The sequence below is a fragment of the Pterocles gutturalis genome, unplaced genomic scaffold, assembly GCF_000699245.1.
Source record: "Pterocles gutturalis isolate BGI_N339 unplaced genomic scaffold, ASM69924v1 scaffold1516, whole genome shotgun sequence".
NCBI lineage: Eukaryota > Metazoa > Chordata > Aves > Pterocliformes > Pteroclidae > Pterocles > Pterocles gutturalis.
Window position 1 is genome coordinate 13,800 of NW_010097427.1, and position 27,491 is coordinate 41,290.

General features: G+C 38.9%; 1 protein-coding gene across 1 annotated transcript in view; it reads left to right on the forward strand.

Moving 5' to 3' along the window:
* LOC104470630 (neurexin-1) overlaps positions 1-26,394 on the forward strand; it is a gene marked incomplete at both ends in the record, with an annotated part of 37,362 nt that extends 10,968 nt beyond the window's left edge. The window contains 3 exons of the mRNA XM_010085983.1: positions 20,882-21,004; positions 25,317-25,698; positions 26,204-26,394. Of these exons, the coding sequence (XP_010084285.1) occupies positions 20,882-21,004; positions 25,317-25,698; positions 26,204-26,394 (696 nt within the window). The remainder of the gene's footprint in view (positions 1-20,881; positions 21,005-25,316; positions 25,699-26,203) is intronic.
* Between the last annotated feature and the right edge of the window lie 1,097 nt (positions 26,395-27,491).

Genomic DNA, 27,491 nt, shown 5'->3' on the forward strand with positions numbered 1-27,491 from the left:
CCAAGGCATAAAGATACCTTCCTTGTATTTAAAAATAAAAAAAGAAAAAAGCAAACAACAATTCAGTTATAAAACCAAATATTTCCACTTGCCAAAAATGTTCATTGTCTGTTGCCAAAATGTCAAGATCATGAAAAATCTCTGAAACATTTTGTTGGTCCATCACAGGACAAAGTCCCAATTCCAAAAAGATTTTCCACTATAAGACTAGCAGCTTTTTGAGCAAAAATGTAATGAGTTTGCCTGCTACTGGTAAATTCCTTTTTCCCTAGGAAAAACAGTGTTGCTTTTTAATTAACTTCCTTAATAAAATTAGAAAATCCCTCTGAAAAGGGAATAACATAGGCAAAATAATGAATAATAAAGCCACAGCAGAATAGGTGTTTTGATTTTTAGTCTCTTTTGTAGAAAAAATAAGGTATAAAAATTATTTCTAGATTCCATTTTTAAGCAAGTTTTGTAATGAAAGAGAACCTGCAAATACAGAGTGAGGGATAAGCCTCCACTTAGAGGATCATAAACAGGAGAAATGTATGTGCTGAGTTGAATTAGCAGTTAGGAGTTCTTCTTGGTCTCATTCAGAAGCAGCATAACCTCTGTACCAAATATCCTTTGTATCAAATACTCATCAGTTATTTTCCTTTGCAGTTTGTTTATAGTCTTTTTGGTAGTAGAAATGAACTTTCATGGTTAGTTCCATCTCCCTTTGGTGCTTGTGTACTGATGAGGTTTTTGTCAGCTTTCTCGGTACGGTAAGTACTACCACGCTTTCTTATCAGCACGTGCTGTAGTTTTTCAACAGCCAGATAATGTTTCCTGAGCAATGTCTGTCTTTTTGGGTTTTTTTAAGATTGTGCAGAATTATTGCTCTAAGCAGTCATTAGAAAAATGCTTGCTTGTTAGACGATATAATGGATTTAGTGGAGCACAAACAATTAGTTTTGAAGCAACAGCATCCAGAGCTTGAGTCTTAATTTGCTAAGCACTGTAATAGTTCAGTGCCTGTCTTTTTGGGTCTACTGAGAGCAGGATTTATGTCAATCCTGACTTTATGTTGATAGAAGTATATCTGGTTTTCATGTTTGAGAAACTTTTTTCAGGTTTTCCCATTTCTGTTGCTTAGAAATGAGTCATCTCAGTATAATTTCACAGTTGGGACTGAAATACTGTTTATTATAGCTAGGCTAGTAACGGAGGTGAGGTCAGGATAAAGCTACCTGGTTTGAATTTGGAGAGAGAGCTTAAAAAAAAAAAACATAGGAGAATTAAACATGAGCAAAAATAGAAGTTTTGCTTCAGAAAAGAAAAGAAAAATGTGAATGTGAGCCCGTTATTTCCTACAGGGGATTACAAACCTAGTGAATAACATATTGCACCTCCTTCTCCCGATTTCCCGTGGGTCCAGCCTGAAACCTGCCTTCTGCTCACTGCAGGGCAAGTGACCTGGTGGCTGGTCAGAGCTGAAGTTTTGGGAGCAATTTCATCTACACTTTATCATGCCTTCACCTTTAGCTAATGTCCTGTGTTGCAGAAGAGGTGGCATTTTGTGGTCTTCCTTGTTTCAAATACAGACTTTTAAAAAATTTCCAAATGTTCATCACATGTCAGGTCACTCCCAAGCTCGTGTCTCGTTAACAGTGTTATGGACACTGGTCACTTCGGGACATTTTTATGGAACCAAGTGGTATACTCAAGTCCAACTATTTTTATGTTATGCTAGCTTAGAAGATTGGTATCTTTATAAAACCTTACACGGTTTGAAATTCTGTCTCGTGTCAATCAGAAAATGCTGAACTGTGGGGTTTGTACAGCCTTAAACCACTTGGTTGTGATCTTGAGACCTGCAAGTTTACAAAGCAGAATTGTCCATCAGGCAGTGAAATCAATGGACCTTGTAAACTGCAGCTACATTGGGGTCAATGTTGAGGCTGATGTCAGGAGAAAGGGGAAACTCATGTTATGGACAGGAGCGGCTGCTATGGTTTCACTGTTAGTTTTCATAAACTGAGGAATTCATTTAAAAATAAGAGTGAGGTGGGCAATGTTGGTTCAAATAACGTGAATGTGCAGCATTTCTTGGCACTGGTTGTTCTGTAAAAGGAACTGGAAGTTGATTGCTGTACAGCTCTTATACATTATATACACAATTAATGAGCTAGTCCTTAAACATTGCCTAGGGAGAAATGTTAAAAAAAAAAAAAAAGGACCCCAAACATTTCTCCCGTTCAGAGGGGGAAGTAATTGTTACCTTTTAATTGCAACCTGCAAAGCATAAATTATATACATCAGTGAATCCTGTTGAATTGAATGGGATTTTTCCCTAGTATTTCTTAGAGACAGAACTTCATCCCATAAAATTTACATGGCAGATCAAGAACAGTTTTTGAATGACTTGTGAACAAGTGCAGGTGTGCTATGTTTCCGTATTTTTTCACTGCTACAAGGGCTACTATCTTGACTTAATGTAAATTCAATTTTTTTTCCAGTTTTAGTGGTTCCAAAACACTGGCATCTGAAACATTTCCAGGTACCTGTAGCTCTAGAGGCTGCTGGTTTTACATGCAGTTTACTTTTTTCACAAGCATGTGCAGTCTTGTGTTATTTCATCTTTTGTGGGTGGTTTTTTTTTTTTGCATTGCTATAATTTATGAAAATAAATTGTCTGTTTTTATGTGAGTTAGCAGAGTAGGACCATGGGATTTTTATTAATTGATACATTATACAAGTAATAACTGGTAAAGAGCTGGCTCTTGGGTCTGAATCTGATACTTTTGTTCAACATGAAAAGATACAGGACAGTACTTTTTTTTGAATGCTGCTGTAAAAGATTGCTCAGCTGGTGGCATGTGTTTTAGGTCAGTTCTCTGGCATGCAGTTTTGCTTCTGTAGGCAATAATTTATAGAGTAATCCCACTGAATTCAGTTTTACTCAGATGTAGGGCTGTCACAAGAACTGAATAAGAGTTGCAGAATTTAGGAAGCAGGGAGCAGAGAGTACTGGGCCAGTATACGTGTATACTGTTCCCCAGAGCATGTGTCAACTGGCTTTGCTAGCTGGCTGTCCGCTTTTCCAAATTAGGAACAATTTGTGTTCCTTCTGTGCCTACTTAGTTCTTCATCCATTCTCTCCCTCTTATTTTTTTCCTCATTTTATTTCCTCACTCTTTCATTTCTCTGTTTTTCCCTATGATAATCCTTAATCCCTTTGCCTTGTTTTGTACATCCATCCTTTTAAAACTTTGTTATTCTGCAGCTGTGCACATTACAGATGATTAAATTAAATTATTCTGTTTGGAATATGTAACATCTGTTACTGAAGCTTATTTTTCTTGTCAAGGTATCCTACAAATCCAGAGCATGCCAGGAGTTGTGTCAGATTATTGGTAAATAGCAGGAGAATTATACGTATTGAAGAACCAGCACTGGTGTTCAATTACAGTGTGTTCTCAGTTTGCACAGAGATTTTAAGCAGCAGGAAAGCTCAAATGAAGATTATACATCCTTTTGAAAGCTGCTTTAAGTAGTCTGTTATGGATATTGCGAAATCTGCCGTGATGAGCAAATCACTAATACATTTCCATGTATTAACTTCTCACTATCTGGTGAAAAGAATTATTAGAATATATTATGTGCTCCTTTTTTTCTTGTTGTTGTCAGTAGAAAATAATTAAAATGATACAATGTTGTAGCTCCCTCCAAAATGTAAAGATTTTGTATTTGTTTTTTTAGCCAGTGCTTATGAATTGTGTGAGGTGGTTTTGATCTTTTTCTCCTCCGGTATGGCTGACAGCCTGCTAATAACATGTAAAAGAGCTTTGCCACTGCTTTGCTTACAGTCAACCTACCCAGCAACTCAGCAGGGTAGGTTCACTGCAGGCTCTGTCAGGGACTCCCTGCTGTTTGGGGTGTAAAGTTTGGAACAATCATGAATAATTCTTTTAAAACTTTGGCTGTACTTTGCAGATTTAGACCATAGGGTCGCTGGATTCCTTCTCATTCAGCAATATCACTTTAAAGACCCCTTTTCACATGTTTTCCTGAAAAACAGGATCTGCTGCTGTGCAATGAAACGGAAAACATCCATGGCCCTTTTCGATCAACTTCTGATCACAATCTACTAGTTGCTAATAGAAAACAACATTTGAATCTAATCAAAGGAGAGAGGTTGAAAGGCATAGAAAAAAGGAAAACTGCTTCTTTTCTTGGAGCCTCTCACTGCCATCCTTAGCACTTAGTCCCGAAGCATCACTAATACCCTCCTGGATCTTGTTTCAGCACTCTGCTGTGAAGTAAGGTTGAAAACAGCTAGGTTAGGAAAAAAAGTTGAGGTTTGAAAGCAAAATAGCCTGGATGAACATAATCCAGAGGAGTAAAGTAGATAAGGGACAGCCCATAGAATCACAGAATGGTTTGGGTTGGAAGGGACCTTAAAGGTCATGAAGTTCCAACCCCCCTGCCATGGGCAGGGACACCTCCCACTAGCCCAGGTTGCCCAAAGCCTCATCCAGCCTGGCCTTGAACCCCTCCAGGGATGGGGCATCCACAGCTGCTCTGGGCAACCTGGGCCACTGCCTCACCCCCCGCACAGGAAAACATTTCTTCCTCAGATCTCATCTCAATCTCCCCTCTTTCAGTTTATAACCATTACCCCTCATCCTGTCACCACACTCCCTGATAAAGAGTGCCTCCCCATAGTTCATTCTGCACAGCCACAGAAGCCAGTTAGGAGAGATCCTTCTGGTTCCTCATGCTCCATTAAATATAGGGTGAGAAGAAGTGATAGTGCGCAGGTTATGCCACATAAGCCCATCGTATTAATTGGTCTACTGGAGGTATAATGGCAAAGCCGTTCACCTTGTCCTGCAGTCTCCTTGTCCACCTGCTCCGGAGAAGAGTAGTAGCTGTTTCCACTCGCTTGTAACCTGCTTCTGCTCCTTGGGAGCACCTAGGGCGAGGGCTTATGACTTGGCTTTTTTAATGAAAAGTCATAAATATGCAATATCCCAAATAAGGATAGATTTTAACACTTGAAAACATTTCTGAGAAAGTCATCTCTGCTCTTTGAATGGTAGGAGTGAGAACTGGGAATTTGCTGAGAATTCAAAGGGAACCAGCAGGGCCACTGCTCATCTTTTCTTGAAGTGCTCCATATACCGTTCTTTGGGGTTTGTGCTGAAGAATTCCATGCCTCTTAAAAAGTTTCTCATTTATTTTAAAATTGTGTTCTTCTAACCCTCTTCCTGCCTGCTGGTCCTGCTCTTGCACTGCCTATTGCTTTGCTGCCAGCACAAATGTTCAACATCCACGTGGTGAATTTGGCTAAAGTGGCCCATCAGCAAAATTGTTGATTTTAATTTGCTGCAGTTTTCTGAACAGTTTTATCACATGGCACATATGGACAATGGCTGTAGGACAAAACAGGAGCATGAGGAGGCAGGATGGTGCAGAGACAGCAGAAGAACAGCCTCTGGTAGAGAGAGTGGATTGTTTTTTTCAGCAATGCAGACTTATGTTGTCCCAAGGTGAGTTCATCTGACCTACATCGAAGCAAGGACATCCTGGAAAAACGCATGTTATTTACAGAAAGGCAGAAACGTCGCTTCTTGAGGTGTGGAATGCTTATCCTGCATTGGTTAAGGAAGAGATGTTTTGGACATCTGAAGGGAAATGTTGGAAAGGTTTGTGGGTGAATGTCTGCATCTTCACTTACATACATCACAACTGTTTTCCTTCTCTTCTGAAACTGGCTCAAAAAACAAACTGTAAGGGGAACCTCGGAAATATCCGAGGCTCAGTTTTAGGGAGTTTCAAGCTGGAGGAAAAGCCGTTCAGTATCAAGAAGAGGATGAAGATCAGGAGATGCCAGCTGAGGGGATGCTGTGCTTTTGGGCCGTTCGTGTAAGATAACGAAGGTTTGCACTCTGCCTTGTGTTGTGGCTTTCTGTGAAATGTCATATGGGTGTAGTTCGGCTTGAGAGAGGGTTCTGAGAAGGTAACAGTGAAGGTATATTGGTCTTCTAAGTGTGAGGTGTCCTCCTTAATGGCTGATTAAAAAATCAGTCTTGTAATATACTGATTTCTGAGCTAAAATGTATGCTTTGGTAAGCACAGAAATCTTGCAGGGAAATACTCCAGTTACCTAAAAGGCAACAATTTTTACTCCTTCCTTATCCAGTTAGAGTTGTTAAAAAAAATATAGAAACTTGAACTAATAAAGTATGTAGGAAAAACTGAATCAAGTAGCTAATTATAAAAAAATCTTGAGAAGAGTCTCGCACATGTATAATTTGTCAGTGCCCTCGTAAGTTCCCTTCTAGCTCAGGCCTGAACCTGCTTGTCTGGGGCGTGGGAGAGAATTAGCATCGTAACACAGCAAACAAAAGCTCAGACCTTCGTTCAAGTGAATATTAGTGTTTCAGATTTGCTGGCTGGCCATTTAAGGGGCTCTCGTCTTTCCTTTCTCCCTGCTGACAGTTCTTTCAAGGTTGGCTGCTGGGGATTGAAGGCTTTGCTCTGTTAGTGCCGCCAGCCTACATGAAGGACAGCAAGAAAGTTGATTCCTGCGCCTGCATTCTGCTTGCTGCTTATAAAACCTCATCTGTGCTTGCTTTTTCTTAGCTAGCAGAGGGGAAAATTGCCATTAGTCTTCTGGCAGACTGTCAATAAAATATAATTTCAAGTTCTCTTACTAGAGAATAGATTTTTTTATTTTTTTGTGTGCATGCTTCTTTCCTTTCTTTTCACTCTTTTCATCCATCTTATTTTTATTTTAAGTCTCACATTCTACTTAGGGTGCTTTAAAGATAGAACTGATCGAGCGGGTACCTCAGTAATCAAATATATGATAGTAGTGTGTCTGTGGCTTTCTCAAGGCACAGTGGTGTGCTCTGCACTAGCCAAACACAGTAAAAAGGGCAACAGTAAAAGCTTGAACGTGTGGTTGTTTGAGTGAATTGGAAAATGCGTACAGTAAGGGTAGTTGCCCTAACTGGTGGTGAAAAAATCGTTAGGCTAACATTCAGCTAGGCTTGCTTTGTTAGCACTGCCACCTCAGTGTTTTCAGAAACTTCTTTAAGGTTACTGAAAAGCAGTGGATTTTCCAGTTGTGATATTTCAGTGTCTAGTTCAGTTTTACAGAACCACATGTAGATAATTTTCAGTTCAGTGTCTGTGTGGGGCCGTGGTGTGGTTATAGATCAGCTGGCCCCCAGCACTGGTGTGCTGCCAGGGTGTTACCAGCACAGCCCAGGGGCATGGGCTGGAGGTGGCTGAAGTTGTTCCCTCTGAGCCTTCAGCCTGAACTCTTACAGGGCAGTGGGGAGCAGGAGATCCTCCAAAATACTAAATAGAAGAGGACTCTTGGAGAATAGAAAAACAACATTGCTGCAAGCGTGTGACCTCTCATTTTACCAGGAGGGACAAAGCAGCCTCCAGGATGTGCTAGATCTATAGAAATAGATTGTCTGGGATTAATCAATCCTGATTTGTATGCAAGGGAGTTGTGTGTGTCTAGCTCATATTGGTCCTAGAAAGTGGGTGTTGCAGTCTGATCTTGTGGGGATATTGAGGAGCGCTGTTCTGATCAGTAGCAGCAAAGCAATTGAACACTGTTTTCTGGAGAATAATATATAAAGGCTAACGTAACGTCATTCACATTAGAGAACGAAGCTGCAGTGGCATTTCACAGTAAAGCTCTGCTCCCAGCTGGCCCCCAGGAATCTCTGCTGACATATTCATAAATGATTGAGAGAAGAGGAGGAACACTGAGACGATACGATCTGCAGGCGCAATTAGATTATTTAGGAAAATCAAATGAAATGCTGCGTGTCAGGGTTTTCTGAAGGGTTTCAAAGTGCTGAATGTCTTGATAGTAAAATGGTAGGTGGAATTAAATATCAATATGTACAAAGCAATTCATCCTAGAAAAAGTAACCTTAATTATGCAAGCACAGCAATAGAGTCTGTTAGCACTGAGCTGAAGAAATTGTGCAGTCATTGTAAATTGCTCTTGTAAAGCAGTTCTGTGCTCAGAAGTGACCAGATATCCCAGAGGATGTTAGTAGCTACGGGGAGAGGAAGTAAGACCAAAACAGAAAGCAGCATTATGCTGTTGTGCAGTCGTTGTTCATCCAGCTCTTGAATACATCATGTGTTTTTAGTTCCTGTTCCTCACGATGAACTTAAATAGGAAAAATGCAGTGCACTGCAACAGGGAGGGTTCCCAGTGTGGTCTGGCTTTCCTACATGGAAACTAGGAAAAAAAAAATATTCCTGAAAGAATATTAGTATATTTTTATAAAGATACGATTATACAGCCATAAGAAGCACCAAGGAGTTAATAAGTAGTATGGAACTGAAATACATGAAGGACTTTTAGTGGTAAGGCAGTTTCTGTAGCTCCAGTAGTCCCTAATCCGTCAGTCACTGTGTTCTAGCAGTAATTCCTGCACGGTGGCCCTGCTTTCCTTAGCTGCTGTTGAAAGCACAGGGCTGGGCTAGCTGGATTTCCAGTCTCACCTGGCAAGGCCACCCTCATGTTCCCAAACAGATTTTTTTTTTTTATTTTTATTTTTTTTTAAATGGAACAAAAGTTTGTCATTGGCATTGAAGTTGATGATCTAGATGCAGCCTTAGCTCAGAAAGTCTGTAAACTGCTATCTGCTAGAAGCTGGCAGTAAATAGTTAGGAGAAAGGCCCTTAGTATTTTTCCTTTCCTCTCTAAACATCAATTGGTGTCAATTCCAATAAATATCCATCAATAAAACATTAATTAATTTGGCTATTTCATAGGTACTAAGTGTTGTGAATTTTTTTTTTTACTTATTACAAAGAGTTTTCTGGCAATAAATCTTCATCTGTAACTCTTTAAAACGAACATCAGTGTTAGCGTTTGGTATTAAGAACAAACAGCAGTAACTCAGCACTGCTCAGTTGATAATGCTTATAAATTTATGCTCAGCATGGAAATATTATCAAACTTCATGTATAAATGTCTTGATCTGCTTTTCACATTATTCCCCATTTGTTTCTTAGGTCTCTTTGTTTCTAAGCAATAATGCTGTTGTGATGCTCATTTCTCAGTACTTCAGTGGCAAACATTTAGAAGTGCTTATAAATTACAATTCTATGGAGAAATACTTCAGTCTTTCTATTATGGAATCACAGTTTGAAGAGGGTTTTTTTTCAGGTGATAGAAACTTCGGGGGTTTTTTTCCAAATAAATCTGTGTAAAACGATACTAAAGTCATTGCTAGTTTAGTTCAGAAAGCATTTAAGTATATTAAGAACACGCATAGGATTTTTTCAGAATACGATGCCTTACTGAATCAGTGCAGCTTTGCTTATCTCTGGAACTTTTCAAGGAAAACCAAACAAATTGCCATCTCTCTGCAGGCAGATGCTGCTTTTCTGATCAATACATCATGTACAGCCATCTTTCTGTCCTCGTATACACTTGTAAAAAATTCATGAAGTGAATGTTTGAGTTTTTTTGAATGAAGTGGGTATACACGGGGAAGAGATAAGGGAGCAGGGAAACACAAAACTGGAGAGAGCGCAATTTGGAAGGGATGTCTAGTTCTCCCCAACGCAGCCAGTGAGCATTGCGATAGGTCTAACATACGCTGCGGTGAATTGCCAAGTTTCTGGCGCTCTCATTAGTAGATATTATGAACAGAACACTTCTGCATTATAAAAAAGTGCAACCAACTTCAATGACAGATCAGATCCTGTTTCTCAGTTTGATGTGATTAGGAAAACCAAATTGCTTAGGGAGAGCTTGACTACCTCTTCTTCAATCAAAGAAAGAAAGAAAGAAAAAAAAAAAAAAAAAGAGGTACCAAACTAAAATTTTGCTTCAGTTAAAATGGTTTTGATACATTTCTACATTTGTACTGCTGGAAGTCCAGAATAAAACCCTGGTGAGGAATTATCTTACCCCTTAAGCATTAAGATGAGTGGTATGTGATTGTAGACAGCAGTGAACAGCAGATGGGCGTAGAGCCTTTGTTTTTTCTGTATGTAGTGCTCTAATGCAGAAGGAGGGTTCTCTGCTGATTTGCATAAATACGAGTTCACAAAACCCAGTGTCTGAGCCAGCAGTGGCATTTTGATGGCCCCTCCTTTACTGCACCTGCAGAAAATATTGTGTAAGTATGTACTAGTTTTAGCTGTACGACTGTTTCCAAAAGGTGACTACTTTATCATTGCTTCACTTCTCCGCAGCAAGTTGTCATAAGTTCCATCTTGCTGAAGTCTAGCGAGCACTTAGCTACAGTAGTATTCTTCATTAATGTTATAAGAACAGTAATTAATTTTTCAGCGTGCTGCTTTGAAGAGCTGGTAGTGTTAAAAACATCTACCCAGCGCATGTCACTGATGAGCAGTTTCTTACATTAAAAACGGTTACTCTATATCTGGCACATCTTGCATTTGTGTTTATTAAAATGCATGAAACCTCTATCGTAACATTTTAAGCACTCAGTAGCTTATTACTGGAACCACGTAACTGCTTCCTTATTATCTCTTCTGGACAATGGCATTCATGAATTATATACAGGTAGTTGTTAAAATTTCCATCCGAGCACATTTGTTTTTCGGGTGACATGTCGAGAGGTGAATTTATGCTCCCTTCCAGCTGATTCCTGGGCCTCAATCCATCAGACAGGTCCCTTCAAAGGAGATACAACTCTGGTGAGTTGAGACATCAGGATAAAGTTGGCTTTCTGAGATAAAGTCCCCTTTGGGAAGTGTGCAAGGAATTCTTCAGCAGCTATTTGTCTAGGCAGTACTGAAGCAGCAAGACACAAGATGAAGACCAAGACATGGAATGAGAAAAAGCTATTAAAGAGAAGAGGGAGCTGTGGTTAATGTAGCTTATACTGATTCTTTGGTATTATTTCTCATTCATTTTATATTCCATGAGATTTTTCTCCAAGGAGTGAGGCGCATGCATGTAGAAATAACATTTCATTAGATAAAAGTTCCCCTTTGTCTCTGCATGTTAAGTCTTTCCTCACTAATAGTAAAATCTGTCTGGAAAAGAAAGACCAAGTAGGTAAGTCAAGAATTCCGTCTTTCGCTCGCATGCCGTGAACTGTTTACATGTGACTTGTGGAAACTGGATTAGAAATGAAGAAGAACAAGCATAAATGGTAGGCTTGCTACCATCTGAGGAGTTCTAGTTTTGCCAAAATTTAAGCACTATAGCTGCTGAGTACAGGTGAAAATTACCTGTTGAGTTTGTGTTGTGGTTAGTACTACACGCTGAATTGTCCGTGCAGTTTGTGCTCTGTAACATTTCAGTGGCTGGAAAGCAAGTATGCTGTTTGCTAGGAGGGATCGATGTACACGGGGGGCTCTCAGGGGAGGAGGTGTTCTTGCCTCTCCACCTGACGTTTTGCAGGTGATGGAAGACACTTAGGAAGTCGGTTGATGAGTTTGTCAGCTATGAGTAAAAACAGGACTAGGTAGAAAAGACTACAGTGTAGATTCTTGAGTTCCTAAAGTTACATAAACCAAGATATGGAGTGTACCTTAAGAGAATGCAAGTTCGCACCTCTGTCAAGACAAAATCTGTGTTGGAATACATATGTAGGACTTTTGAAAATCTTATTTTAGGCTGAGGAAATATGAAAAAGTATGTCTGAAAAAAATGCTGTTTTTTAGGGAAATTTTTACAGGTTCCTTGATAATTAGTATTCAGATTAGTTTCTTGCAAATAAGGAATATCAGACCTAGCTCACAATTGAAAGAAATCGTAGAAGATATTTACAATATTTTCTGTTATTTCAGTATGAAAAAATCAGGGTCTTTTTCCTTTTAAAGAATTTTTGTTTATAAGGAAGATTCAGACAGCTGTTAATGTGTATTTTTTAAATCCTTTTTAAATAGTACTAGAGCACTGAAATCTTAAGATACATATTCACTTTATAGGACCCTGCTGCTGATAATGTGCTGCATGTTCTGCCCTATGGCTGTATCATTGAGAAAATCAGGAATCTTACATTTGGGATGAAGCCTGGGGTAGCTGAACTGGGGACTCTTCAGAAGTTGAAGAAGTCTAAATGAACTGTTATACTGTAGTGATGAGACTTTATGAGGATGAACTTGGAGCAAGAAAGACATGACGTAGTGATGAAGAAATACAAATCAGAGAAAGTGTGCTTTTGCAAGTATTTTGTGAAATAATTTAGGAATATACAGGAAAATAAGCATAGGCATTATGTCATCTATTGTGTAAGTCAGAAAAAATCAGAGACCAATCCCATACCCATCAAAGTCAGGGGAGGCTGTTTGTAGAACAGGGATCACCCTTTGTATCCATCAATTTGTGATTTCTGGAAATAATCTGAAATGTCTATTTTAGTGCTCCTTGCTTGACTTCTTTCTGTGTAAAGCATCCAAGAATAAGCAGTATCAAGAAATTGTGCTTTTTGATCCATGATGAGTATGAAAATATTTTAAAGCATTTAAATAATAATCAACAACCACAAATCTTGAAACATTATTTTCTTTACCCTTAACTAGGCAAAATGTTATAATTCAGCTTTTTCATGGAAAAAAAAAAAAAAAAGGATATGTGTGAGATTTAGTTGTTTTTGTTATTTTGTAATAGCCATGCCTTGGGATGAAGACACCTGTAAATTAAGAGGAGCTTATTCTTAAAATAAAGTCACAGTCCAAATTATTTTCCTTTCTGTGCCACCTAGTTACCAGTCTGCTTATTCTTAAGCACAATGTGCAAGATAATGAGGGTAAAATGAAATATTTAAGTGGTTTTTTTTCTGTGATGTTCATTTTTGCATAATCATAAAGGTAATGGTTTTTATAAAAAAGGTAAATTATGGAGAAGCATACCTAAGTTGTGCTGACTTGTATTTTAAAATGTCCTTCAGTGTTTTGACAGCCGTGGTTTGATATAAATGGGCACAGTCAATATCCAAGTCAGAAGGGCTATTAACAGATATTCCAATTTTCAGGAACAAAATAAAAGTTCAAGTGTGCACCAACTTTTTCTGTGAAAAAAAGTCAGAGTAAGTTAGGTTCTTTTTCCTTCACTGGGTTTAAGTGGAAAGGAAGAGGGGAGATCAGCAGTAGGAAAGAGCAGCACAGGCGGGTAAAGGCTGTCTGCACCAGCGGCATACCCTAGAGATCTGAGTCTGGTTTATTTATTAGCTGCACGACAGCAATTTGCATTATCAAAGTTGTTTAGATAGCCATCTCCTGGTGAAATCCTGCTTCCGACTCAGAATTCCTCCAGATGCCTTGGGTTCAGAGGAGACAGCAGAGCTCCTCTGGAAGCTGAGGCACTGTGTTTGAACAGGCATTTGTAGAGATAGTGTCTAAGGAAATGAAGATCGCCAGGTGTATCACTTGCTGGTTCCTTGAAATCTTAAAGGAATATTCTTGCTATTTCTAGAAATCCAGGACAGGGAATGTATGGGTTTCTGCCTTTGTGCTTTGTAGGGCTTGGGGCTTTTGGTTTGAGTAGTCAAGGCAAGAATAACAAGTCTGCTGAGGCAAGGATCCAGCTCTTCTTGGGAAAGTGGAAGATGAACTTGAACTCATCTTGAGGATCATTTTTTCCCCTTAGGTTAAGCCCACACCTCACAAATAGGTACTATTGGCAGAACTCTGAATTCACACGGAATTCATTAATAATAGAGATCCTGGCTGCCATTAAAGTCATATGAGAACAACAATTATTTACTTTTAAAAAACTGAATGTCAATATTGCCTAAAATTGGGGTTTCATGTTAGTCTTTTTTACCCGGGAGCTGCCAAGTCAGTTCTTATGATTTTCAATCTTATTCCTGTTATAGGAGGAAAAAAAAGCACACGCTAATAACTCCAGATGAATTAGCCATTCTTGTCTCTACCAGTTTTACAGAGTTTTTGTTAAATAGGAGTTAAAAGGGATTTTTTCATTGAAACAAACTTTCCGTTTAAATTAAAAAGTAAATTAAATTAAAGTTTACCATATTATTCCCTTGTGCAATCCACTATTTTATAGTGGATTGTCCTTTAAAAAAAGCAACAATTTCAGTAATCAAGCCAAATTGTTTTTTTTTTTTTTCTCCTGTAGTATTCAGTGTCACTGTATGACTAGGTGAGTTGTTGCAGTGACTCAGTGAACTAAGGTAAAAACACATTAAGGTTTACTAAAAGCCACACAAGGATTTAGGGGAAGTGAATCTGCTGAATACCAATTCAATCGTAGCGTTTGGGTGCACTTTAAAAAATTTAGCATGATTCAGGGCAGGATATGACCTTACAGTGTGTTTGTAATGCTGCATGATCTTTGCAAGTGCACGTTTTGGGTTTTTTACCTGCAGTAAATACAAAGTAAATAATCTTGCACTGAAACTTGCTTTAAATTAGCATAGAAGTACCGCATATTGAAAGTTCATGCTCACCTGTTGTACAGCAAAGTCAGTTGTCAGGTTCAACATAATTTCTTAAAATTTGGCTGAAAATGTTCAGGGGTGAGCTGACAAAGCAACAACCGCATGTCTCAAGCTCATTGACTTTGCTGTGCCAGTGAGCTGATAAAGCAACAGCCACATGTCTCAAGCTCATTGACTTTGCTGTGCTTTAGTCCAGGGCCTTGGGGTGGATTCATAAAACCTTTAGTACCTGTAGCACATTTTCTGGTAGTCGTGATCCTTAGAGAACAGTACAAAAGAGAAATTGCACTCATTAAAAATACAGGATCTAGCTGGTTTCTGGTTCTAGCTTTTAAAAGATACTTTTCTTTCTTTATTTCCAAGAAGAAGGGAAATTACATGTCCTTAGGGCTGGTTGAATTTCACTTGCTTAGGTATATGACTTACAAAACTAAATTAAAATGCATCTGATTCCTAAAAATAAATGGTTTAAGTAATGTGTTGAGAATGTCCCTGAGCTGGGTTGGACATTTCATAATGCAGTAGCAAAATCGGTTTTATCCTCTCATGTACTCTGAATTCACATGTAGTTGTAATTGCAATTTCAAACCCTTTTTTTTTTTTTTTAAGAGACGTGGTTCAACTTATTATAGACCCAATTATGAACCAGAAAAGTACACTTCCCAATCTTGTGAGCATATGCCTATGTTCTACATGTACTTTGAAGTGGCAGGAAATTCTGGAGGCCAGGACTCGCAGCTCAGAAGTTTACTACTTTCTGATGTTTATTTCTGCCTCCATCAGTAGTGGTCCTTGTTCTGGTCGTAGAGAACAGGCTTTCACCGGACAGTGGTTTATCATCAGCACCTTTCTTGGCAGACACCAAGAATCCTTAGACAGTTGAGTCCAGTAGATCTGTCTGTGTTCTGCACTCCCACCGTGATCCACTGGCTCACAGCTTTAAAGAAGTTAATGGATGAGGATGTGCTCTGTCACACCCCAACTTAAATAGCTTAAAGGCAGAAGATAGACAAAGCTGGGAGAGGGGAAATACTGAGCAGCTCAGACCATGGGCAGGCAAAGCAAATTCACGGAAAAGAGAGAAAAGAAACAGGTAAATAACTGTAGAAAACGTTGTGTGCTCAGACCTGGGTATGGTGCTTGATTCCTGGATTGGTTGGGTTTTATTCTTCTGTGGATTTTTCTCCCCTGGTGCATTCACTGTGTATGCTGGTTTTCCTTACGAGGGAACTAGATCAATATTAAATGCAGGCTGTTTGTAGTCGGGTCAAGTAGAGGAAGAGAGTCGAATTTTCAAAAGTACCTTGTTCAGCTTTCTGCGTTTCTGTATGAACGCGTGTACAGAAACAGATTTAATGTTGTGTTTTTGTTACTCATAATATGAGCAAATCCATTCTACAGCTGAAATGAAGGCTAAGGAATGACATTTAGCAACACTAATCTCTTTCATTTTAATTTTTGAAATGTCAGGGTTGTTTTAAAAAGTAGTAAAAATACCCTAAACTGCCAGTACCTTAGCCAAATTGCCAGAATTAGTTTTGCCTGTCATGAAGCTATTGTAGACTGGAACATCTTGATCAAGCAGTGCAGATTGGGCTGTTTTGCTCGAGAAGATTCAGTGAATGTGCTGTTCTTGTGGAAGTTTCTGTATGTGTCTGTTAGGAAGAAAATAGAGATGACAAATTGTTTTTGAACTGCAATAAGAGTTTCTCACATTAATTTATCATTTAGCTTTAAATTATAAACTGATACACATCGTTGATTTTTAAAAGGCAACTAAGGTTTTTTGTTGGTAAGAAACATGCATAGTCAGGGAATTTCAGGATGATGCAGATGCAATTGTGTTAAATACAGTTGATTCACTATAATTGACTTTTAAAATTCGAATTTGGAAATGAGTGTTTTGAAAGACCAGAATTGTTTCTGCAGCCAACCACCATCAAAAGGATAATGAAAATTAAGATGCCTTCCCCTGTTTGTCTTGTGTTTCTGCATCTAGCTTGCTATGTATATAGTATTTTAGCTGTAAGACTCCAGCTGAAATCCTGGCATCCCTGACCTCACAGTAATATTCTATATTAACTGCAGTCGTCTCAGGGTTTTGTCCTTTTGTCCACTTATTCTCTCAAATTTGGGAAATGCCACCTGGGGTTGATTGCTGTAGTTACCTGTAGATGTAGATGCATAGTTACCTGTTAGCAAACCAGGCTGAAAGCACTGGCATTTCTTCTACTGCCCCATAACTAGATAGTAGTGATTTGCCTGTAACCAGCTTGAGTTGCATAGGTTAGTGTAGTACTCACCGAACCGTCCCGTCTCCCTTGCCAGTCTCTCTTAACTCCGGCTTTCTCTTGACACTTCGTTTTTGGTATCTACTGTTGCTCACAGAGTTGAATGCTCCAAGCAAGTTTGGGTGGTGTTTTGGTACATGCCTTGATGGTGGTGGATGGCACTGTAGGAGCCAGTAATAATTCCTAGGTTTCATTCAGACAGCTTGTTTTGAGTGAGCTTTGGCAAAAACCTAGTATCTTGTTTCAAAGTGATCAGCTTGGTTTCTATGAAGTTCTCTTCAAAGAGTTGTATAAAAGGTGTCCCAATTTAAGTACAGCAGTGCTATATCTAGAAGAGAAGAAGTAAGTATGCATGTTACCATCAATCAACAGCCCCATTTGAATTCAGCAAATTTTCAGCACTTGAATTAGGCCAAACAGGCTTCTGACAAGATAGTAGAGAGAACAGGAATCTCCAGAAAACATCTAGAATGTTCAGCACGCTGAAAATGAGATTTTTCTTTTGGAGGCTTATCCGTTTTTCCTTTACCTTTAAAAAAGATCAAAGGCAGTTAAGGTCTAGCTGAGGTGCTGAAAAGAAAGCACAGCTTTGTGTGCCTCAGTAAATCTGTAATTTAGGATGCTTGGGGCTTCATGTTTCTATGTCCCAGTTCATAATGAATGGCATCAGCAAGATCTGTACCTCTATCGACTGGCTGCACAGTTTGTATTTTCCCATGTAAAAACATGGTTGTATAAGCAATTATCTGCTTTGAAATGGGTGTGCAGATTTTACTGGCATGATGGACCATGAGCAAATTGTGGGAGCTGTAAAAGTGCCTGTACTTTTTTATTTGGCATTATCCATTCACTCCAGGGATGCATAAAAATCTAGTCGTTATTTAAGCCTTTAAAATAGGGAAAGATAGACATTGATAATAAATTTCATACTTAAGCAAGAGGAGATACTTAGTGGATTTTTGCAGGTTACAACTTGTCTTTGAGAGGAAAGGTTTATGATTAAGGTATTAGTACCTGAGAGAATAAGGAGCTCAGAAAGTGAGCAAGTGCTGAGCATGGGAAGTGAATTAACTGTGTCCTGTCTAGAAGGAGACAAAGGAGTTCCAGGGGAAGGACAGCATGTATGGAGTGGAGAGACATAACGTTGGAAGAGTAGTATCAGCCCATATAAACCAGAAATAAATACTTTTTTTTTTTAAATTAGGGCACTTTCTTTTCTTCTTGTGGGAGATATTTAATGTTTTTTAAAGAGAAGGGGGTAAAAAAAAAAAAGTCCTGGTCCCCTTGCCCCCCAAAAGTGGCAATATGCCAATTCTTATTGAAATACAGTAGCACCTTCTGCTGGTGTGTTTGAAATGAAGTGGGATCAGATCAATGTAAAGTTGGAATAAGACTAGCTAGCCAATGATTCAGTAGATTTAGATTTATAGTACATAGCATATAAACTAGAGCATTATAAACCAGGACAGAAGAGTCTGAACTGTTACAATCTCAACAATATGATGTTTAAATTAATCTGGGGTCGATATACTTGAAAGTCAGCAAGGAAAGTACCAATACAAACTGTGTTGGAGGTTGTCCAGTGCCATTTAGCAAGAGAAGAGTTTTCTTCTGCAGTCTTTGTACCCTTGTGTAGTATCAAGGGATTCCTACATGTTTCTGTGTTTGAGCATTTAGAAAATTTTCTCCTAAAGACACCAATCACAAGCACGTTTACTACTTTTGTATGCAAAAGCATGTTCTTGCCCAGGAAGCAGCCCAAGCGCTCCATTCTCTACAGGAATGGTGGGCATCCGTCCTTCCGCATCCACCTCTCCAGCTGAAAACTGTGCTGCTTTGTGACAGGTGCATCCCAACACCTGGACACTGGTTCTTGCTATTTTCTAGTTCCTTGTTCCCAGGTTTGTTCTTTTCAGAGCCCTTTCACCATCGTCCCTTTAATCCACTTTTGGATTGCATGCACTGCAAACAAACGCAGCTTACAGGTAGTTCTGACCTGATTTTTTTTTTTTTTTTTTTTAATTCTGAGTACTCTTGCAGAGGAAATAGACTGATACATAGGAAAACATATATTTAATTTTACAACAGGAAGAGTTTACAAGTCCCTAAGCATTAAAAGATAATAGACATCTTTGCCTGTATAAATGTGAGCAATCAAGTTGGATTTGATATTTATATATGCTGAGGCACCTTTACTTGAATGGGACACAACAGAGGGTTGTTAATGTGAGAGCAAATTAAAATTGTATGTGCTTTTAGGTCTTTTAGAGATCTGTTATGAGATAAGGGAGACTAAGTAGTTCAACTACTTAAAAATGTTTTGGTTGGACCAACAAATGAAGAAGGGCAAACATGTTTAATATGGTATCTAGGCAGGGCTGTTGACTCTCACTAAGATTTGTACTCATGTCATTTAAGCATTTTTTGTAAAGCCCATCCCCTGTCTCCCACATCTAGTTAAAAATTGCTTACATTGAAGCCCCCATTAGAATTTAGAATAATAGAAATGGCTTAAAAAGCATTATTCACTGCATCCATGTCACTGTATCCAAAGAGAACATTGTTCTTTAAGCTTTATGCAAAACTGGTTTCTCTTGTCAAAGAAAGTAAACGCGTAAGGAACAGAACAATTCAGGTAGTTGACAGCATCTGTTTCTGCTGGGTTCGCATGCCTTCCCTCACCTAATGTCAATACAGAGACATAGAGAAGGCAACACGATGTTATCAGAATCTTTGTTATAACGAGTATTTTTATTCCTGGAGGTCCCTTGACATGCTCAAAATAATGAAGATTGCATATAAAAGCAGGGTAATCAGCCAGCAGCAATTAAAAAAAAAAAAGTTGATAGAAAACAGAAAAAGTCAGAGATGCAAAATGTCCAATATGCTGAACAGCTACATCAAGCTGTCAGTGGCTTTTTCCCTCCATGCAGTCCTGAAGTCAGAGAGGCTTTGATTTCAGACAGTGTCATATAGTACCCATTTATTAATAGACCTCTTCCGTCACAGTTAGCTTGCACTGTCTGGAAAAGAGCCCAAAAAGAAATATGGGAGAGTGTCAGAGGCAGTGACACATCCCTTTTTAAAAGAAGATTGACACATGGGATGTAGTCACCTGAAAGGACGTAGTGGAGGTAATTGTCTGGCTCAGTGTAGCCCTCATGGGTTTGTGTCAAATGTTACTTTTATTATACTTCTCTTTTAGTTATCAGCAGCTCATATTATGCTAGAGGAACTGAAAAACGGGCCGGGGGGGTCTCTATCTGGCAAGAATGTAATTTGTTAATTGCAGGTTAGCTTTACCTTTTGGACAGTCCCCACATAGGTCCGATAATTCAGGTTTGAGCACAGAAGTTTTGATTGATGGGTTCAGCGCTTGGTCAATTGCCTACTCATCAGTGATAGTTCATAGTCAGGATTTTTGTCTCTTTATTTCTCTTCTTGGTCAACAATGCAAGGCACAATTTCCATAACCATTTTCTTAAGAGATTTTTTTTCCTAGGTATTAAAGATACCCTGTTTCCTACATCTGTGAATACTTCAGTGATTGCAAGTACATTGTGCTAGATGTAGAACTATATTGGCTTCTAAGTGTTTGTACTGCTTACAAAAATAGCAGATTACAAAAAAAGGTATCCATTACATGAAGAAGGAAAGTGTGGTTTGGAGGTCCACTAACATCAGAAGGTACTGGATCTGAATATTAATGAGTCATCTGGGTGATAAGGCAATAGATGATCTTCTGAGAAGTCCTAATGAACAAGCATAGACTGAGAAGCTGATGTAGATTAAGAAAAGCATAACACCCATATTTACCACGTGTACCTTTTACTCAAACCAAAATCCAGTCTTGTAAGCATATGCTGAAGTTCTTCTGGCTGCAGTAATCCCATTTCTTCCGTGACTGGAAAATGCATCACTAAATCCATGTTGACTGTGCCTATTTATGACAGCCTGCTTCATTAAATGTGCATATACGATACATTTATAGAGTTAAATCTACAGTAGGAGTGTTTTACCATAGTAGCTCTATATTTTGAGGTTTGCTTATACTTTGTAATTTTCTTGCTTGATGTGACTTTTAACATTTGCCCAGCCAGTCTCTCTCTCTCTTTTTCTCTGTGAGGTTCACATGTAAACTGATGTAAAGATTGCATAATGACTGTTTGGCATATCCTACAGGCAAAGGTCCAGAAACCCTTTTTGCTGGCTATAACCTCAATGATAATGAGTGGCACACAGTGCGTGTGGTTCGGCGAGGAAAAAGTTTAAAGTTAATGGTGGATGACCAGCAGGCCATGACAGGTAGTGTGGCATTGCGACTCCGGGGTACTGGGGGGAAACACCAACCGAAAAATGACAAAAGTAAAATGCCTTTATCTGAATGCAACAGAGGCATCCAGAATCCATGTTATGCATCTTGAAATACTGCTACTGCAAGTGTGTTATTACACTTGATATTAATGTTACCCTAACGTTGCTATTGAATTAATGAAAGCCTTCATGATGACTTAAATGAATGTTTTCTACAGATGAATCATTTGATACGTCACTAATGAGAAAGCAGGAAAAATGTTTTTGGCAACACACTGAATTTATTCTGTAAGGTTAAACTCTGAACCATGGCTGTAAGAAAGAATTTCATGAATGTTGGAAGGATATTCTGTTGTGTTTACATCTTGTATCAGCTGTCCTCAGCAGTTAAATGTAGGGCAACAGGCTTTTCTCAAATACCAAAATGGTAGTTGGGATGGGAGAAAAACATGGCGTGAATGCTAGGAGATGTTAGAAATATATTCCTATGTGTATATTAGCAGAAGTTATAATAGAGAAGACTTTGATTTGGTTCTGTTAAAGATAAAGCTTACATATGTGGTGTTAATAGCAACAGATCTGGCTTCTGGCCCCAACTCCCTGCACAATGCAGTGTGCCTAGTTTTGTGGTAGCTATTTAGTGTGTTCTTTTGTTTTCATGTAGTATTTAATAGCTTTTCTCATTGGTTTTAAGCTATGTTAAAATTGTAAAATTATGGGTGTTTAAAAGGAAAACGCCTTCTTTAGTAGTCTTCTTTCACTTCAGCAGAACACCGAAGACCGTGTCACTGGTAGAAAAGTAATTGCTCTGTATTCATATAGCTGCAAAACCCTGATTTCTAGAATCAGAAACTACCAATAGATCTTCCAGAGGTGAAGCAAAAATTGGTGATGCTTTGGGTCGTTCTCCCAAGAAAGCAGATGGCCTAAACCAGTTATTTTCTTTGGGAAAATTAATATATATTACTGGAGGAACTATATTGAAAAATATAATCTTGATGCTTCAGCTGTCAACTCAAATAATAAGGCTACTTTGAGGATGTTTTCTAGTTAGAGGAAGCTGTTTAGATCTGAATAAAATAGTGTCTAAAAGCAAACGCAGATTTCTTGGGCTCCTCAGAGCAGATGTATTTATTTACAAATACTACAAGTTACAAAACCACCAAGAAGTACAGTTTCCACCTTTGGGTTCAGTCCCAGCTGCTGAGCACAGCTTCAGAAAAGTTAAAAATAAACGTGAAGGATTAAGATCAAAACAGGAGGGTCTATCCCATATAGTCTAATCAGGTGAAATAAGCACTAGTACTTTATTGTTTTTTTTTTTTTCAACATAGTGTGTTGCCAAAGCCTTCATGAGCTTAAGTTTTCACTTCCATCCGGTAGAAAGTCAAATGTACACAATGCAGTTTAATGTGTAGTAGCTTTCGGTTTCCTAAGGCGGTAGCAAAGGAGTTACTGTATCAGATTGCAGTGCTCTTTCTCTAAAATTTTTTTCACATGTCCCAAAAATCAGAAATGTGGTTAAAATATAATTCAGTAGTTATTCATGTGGAAGGTTGTTATTATCTTATAGGGAGCATGAGGAAAAAATGGACTTCCTCCAAAAAATTCCAGCTTACCACCACCACACACTGTGTTTCCCTTTTTTGATTCCATTTCCTATGTCACATCTGAAAAAAACTTCATCAGATCCAGGAAGCTTAAGCTGGAGAGGAAGCCATTAGATAATTTAGCCTGACTTTCCATTTTTTACAGGTTATAAAATAACACCTCTTCATCCCTGGGTTATCTTTGAATGCATAATTTGTGTGCGGATAAAGAATACCTTTGAGAATCATAACTAACTTTCATCAGAAGTCATACAGGTGGTTTTGAAAATTGTACTCATTGTAGGAGAGTTTAAATACTTGCAGCTCTGATTTGTTTTGTTTTCTGGAAATGCATAGAAGATAAAAGTGGACTGAAGGAGGTCACTACAGTCGGATAATGGAAAGGATACCTAGCTTATGGTTATGAACAGAAATTCCCTTGGCCTTTTGTATGATGTCCCGTAGCATTGCAATAGGTAATGCATCTAGTGCATCAACCTGACATGTTTTAACCTGACACGAAAATCCAAAGAAACAAACAAACCCCCAAACCGAAACCCCCAAATCAATCAACCTTGTAAGCACAGGCTTTGGTCTCTCTCTTTTTCTTCATTGCTGTGGTTGCCAGTACTGTGGAGCATTACGTGAAGTCTCAAGTCCCGTTAGCACGTTTGTACAACTGAAACGTTAGGGGGAGATTTGGGATGTGAGCCCAGATTCTGGAACTTTTTTATTACTATGCTCAAGAAAGAAATACATTGAAGGTAGTGAATGTAGTGAGGATAGTGGGCTACAGGGCAAATCTGAGTGGATTTTTTGCCGTGACATTTGTTCAATGCTATCTGAAGTGGTAGAAGGCTGGAATACAGAATGTTCCTCCTCTAAACATGATCTTCAGGTCTCTGGCTGTGATCCGGGATACAGCTCTTGGCCTTGCAGAAAGTTACAGATTTGGCATTTTTCAAGACAGCTCCCTGAAGGGGAGCAAGGAAGCACCCACCTTTGCTCATACAGCAGGAGAGGTGATGTTTAGAAACCAGAACATCGGGAAGGCTGTCCTTGGGGATTTAGGTGCCTTTTGCAGTGCTCAGTGATGATGCAGATCCCAGATGCTGATGGTGTTAGGTGACATCAGTCAAGTTAGGTCACAATGCATCCCTGAAGCTAAGTAAGCTGCTTGTAAATATTGATCATCAATTATTAGAACAATATTTTTTCAGTTGTATTAAAGCTTGCAGTCCTGTTTTCACTGTAACTGCACTGATACCTGTATTTGTTTCTCAGTGCGGCGACTTGACCTGTTTGTGAATCCATCTCCCTGGGAAAAGCCCAAATACCTCCGTTCATCTTGCCCTTATCCTTCCCCTGTTCACACATGCACACACAGACACTCGCTTACACAGCCTCTGAAGGTACAGCTGCCTGAGCCTGCCTCGGGGCTTTCTGTGTCACCGCTAAACACGTCCAGCTGGGGTGAGAGCTCACACTCTTCTCCTGGAGTAGAAGGACAGAGGGAACTCAGCCTGTCAACAGCTTTGTGCTGCAGCTGTGGGATCTTGAATTACAGATCACTTTATGCCAGTGTTTATTCCAGCTTGGCTAGGTCTGCTGCTCACCTTTGTACTCTGTGAGAGACACGGAACATCCAAGGAACTGGGAAATCTAGGCTGTGGTTTGCAAAAGGTAGATTAAGTGGTAAAATTAATTAGTAAAAAAAAACCCCACTATTTTGTCATCATACCCCCACAACGCAACCATATGAATCAGCCTTGTGATAGTACTGCCCTCCTTCTTTAAAATGAGCATGGAAAAAAATCTGAGCTCTGTTAGAAAAGGGAACTTTTCAGTGGCCACATTTTTCATGTGATGGATAAGGTATTTAATAACAAGCTTAAAAACTTACCTGATGTGTATGCAGGGTGCCCTGGCAGTGTTGATCCTGTCCTTCAGACTAGCTATACAGTCAGCAAATTCCAGGCTTTCTGCTGTGCAGGAGTCCTTGCGTGGCAGAGAAACACCCAGAGGTAGCTGTGAGGCTTGGTTTTGGCCACCTTTCTGCTGTAAGCAAGTCCCTCACTATTTTCAAGATACAAGACACTGGCACACACCCTTGCTGCAGGCTTTCTGCTTTGTCCATCTCTGGGGGCTCTGCCCCCTTCTCCCCAGTTTCTCCCTGGGGTACAAAGCAGAGTTTTGCAGCAGGGCTAGAATTAACGTTCCCAAGACAGCTTAAACAGGAGTCCTTCTCTCCTCTTACCTCTTCCTCACTCTTAAGCAAAATACATGGAATAATATCCCCCAAAATGTTACGCGTCTCTTCCATGGAACTCCAATGTTGTGGCTTTTACCTCTGAGATTTGCCTTTGTGTCGTTTGTGTTGTAATTAATTAATTGCACTTGCTGATAGGAAAACCACAGGTCTGCTTAAGTGTAAGCAAAGGGAGGGATTTTGGTGGCAGTTTGATATATGGTGGTATTGTGCTTCAGTTTAGAAATCTTGCTGTTTGCCTTATCCAAGCATACTGAACTCAGTGGGAAGGCTCCCAGATGTTTACTAGTAGTTTGGGTGAATTCAGAAGAATCCTCTTTGGAGCCAAGCATTGGCCTTGCACATCCTGGAAAGTGTGAAATTGATGCAAATATTTAATCATATGATGTGCTCTTTGATTTCCCATTTGAGATGCTAACATGTGTTTTCTTGTTGCTATTTAAAGGTCAAATGGCTGGTGATCACACGCGACTGGAATTCCACAACATAGAAACAGGAATAATAACAGAACGGCGCTACCTGTCTTCTGTGCCTTCCAATTTCATTGGGCATCTCCAGAGTCTTACATTTAATGGCATGGCATACATTGACTTATGTAAAAACGGAGACATCGATTATTGTGAGCTAAATGCAAGATTTGGGTTCAGGAACATCATAGCAGACCCTGTAACCTTTAAAACAAAAGCAAGTTACATTGCGTTGGCCACGCTACAAGCATATACATCTATGCACCTTTTTTTCCAGTTCAAAACCACCTCTCTGGATGGATTGATACTCTATAACAGTGGCGATGGAAATGATTTCATTGTGGTTGAATTAGTAAAAGGGTATGTATGGATTAGCATAATTGACAAAGAACAGTCAGGAAAAACACAAGCGAAAGTTTAGGACGCAATTCTTTGGACGTAGATGATCGATGAATGTTTCTTCACGTCAAACTTCACATGCTTTGTTGTGACTTTTTCTTTCAGATGAAGCTAGATGCCTGAGAAATATGCAAGTAAATAATAGGTGTAACTTCTATAGTGTTTACCCCAAAGAAGTACTAGTTTGTAGCCTTCCTCTTGTTCTCTCTCTACGTACGTATGCACGTGTTGGTACGTGGAGTGCTCGTTGCTTTCCAGAACCTTGGGACTGCATCTCAGGTCATCTAAACAAGTGGTGATTTCTCTGAATTAAGGTTGCTTCCCCATTTGGTATTCATTGTTTTCTTTTGGTTTTACCAGCGCTACTGAGGAATACAAGGAAATAGGAAATATTAGACATATTAGTTAGTGTCCCTTTGCTATGTGAAGAAAAAGGAAACTTTTCCATTTTTTTTTCTTTTCACAGGTATTTACACTATGTGTTCGACTTGGGAAATGGTGCAAATCTCATCAAAGGAAGTTCTAATAAACCTCTGAATGACAACCAGTGGCATAATGTGATGATATCACGGGATACCAACAATCTCCACACTGTAAAAATTGACACCAAGATCACAACACAGAGCACAGCCGGAGCCAGAAATCTAGATCTCAAAAGTAAGTACAGTAATTCCTGCATAACCTACAGTGAGGGTCATTACAGAATGATAACCTGAATAAATCATGTATGTAAAGTACAGGAGAATTTTGCTATAGAGTATGAAGTGTTTTATTTGATGATAATTAATATGATCATAAGAGATGACATTTTCTTTGTGTGAGCCTGACGATGCCAGTTTAGTGGTAGCTCTTCACAGTTAGGTACAGCTTTAAATGTATGAAAAAGCCACAGGAAAAAAAAGTAGGACATGGTAAGAACACACGGTGGCCTGTATATACAAAAAGATAACTGGGGACCTAAAGAAGCTCTTAAAAGGTCTATGAAAAAGGCTTGATTTGTACATTAAGATAACTTATGTAGGTGGCACACAGAAACCACAGCTCAAGCTTTACAGTACGACTGCAAAGGCTTTGCAGAACTGCTGATCTCTGTGGAATTAGGGAACATTTTGACCTGTCTCCCGTTGTTCATTATTCCACATAAAACCTACCTTTTGTTGGGAAAATAAATACAATGCAGAATTTTGATATCATAAGTAAGTATCTTGTAAGAAAAGTGATCTTATGCAGCAGTCCTCAGTTATAAGTTGCCAGATGTATTGAGCTATAAACAGATACTCACCTAAATATGTAATGTGCCGTAATTTCAGTTGCAGAGTGTGATAAACTTTATTTTATAGGTCTAAACCTACATTTTATAGGTCCAGCTACATTCTTAAGATCCATTTTTCTAACCCAAACTGATATATATGTATATTTTAAAAGAAGTAATAGTAATTAGTTGTAAGGATAGGCTTCTGAAAAGCTGATTTGTGTCAGGGGAAAGTTATTAAAAGGATGTATAAGTATACTTTAAAAATACAGCCTACCTAATCAGACATAAGAAAACATGTTCTGGTCATGAGAAGAAGTATTGTGTATTTCAGCAGCCTTTGTAAAAATTCTTGTTAGGAAAACAAAAAAAAATTATAACAGTAAAAGAAAATTTAGTATTTCAATAGCCAGGATGTTCAAAGTAGATATTAATATTCTATCAAGAGCTTATTCCTTACTGGATTTTCTTTTAACTACCTCTGAGTCACAGATAATGAGCT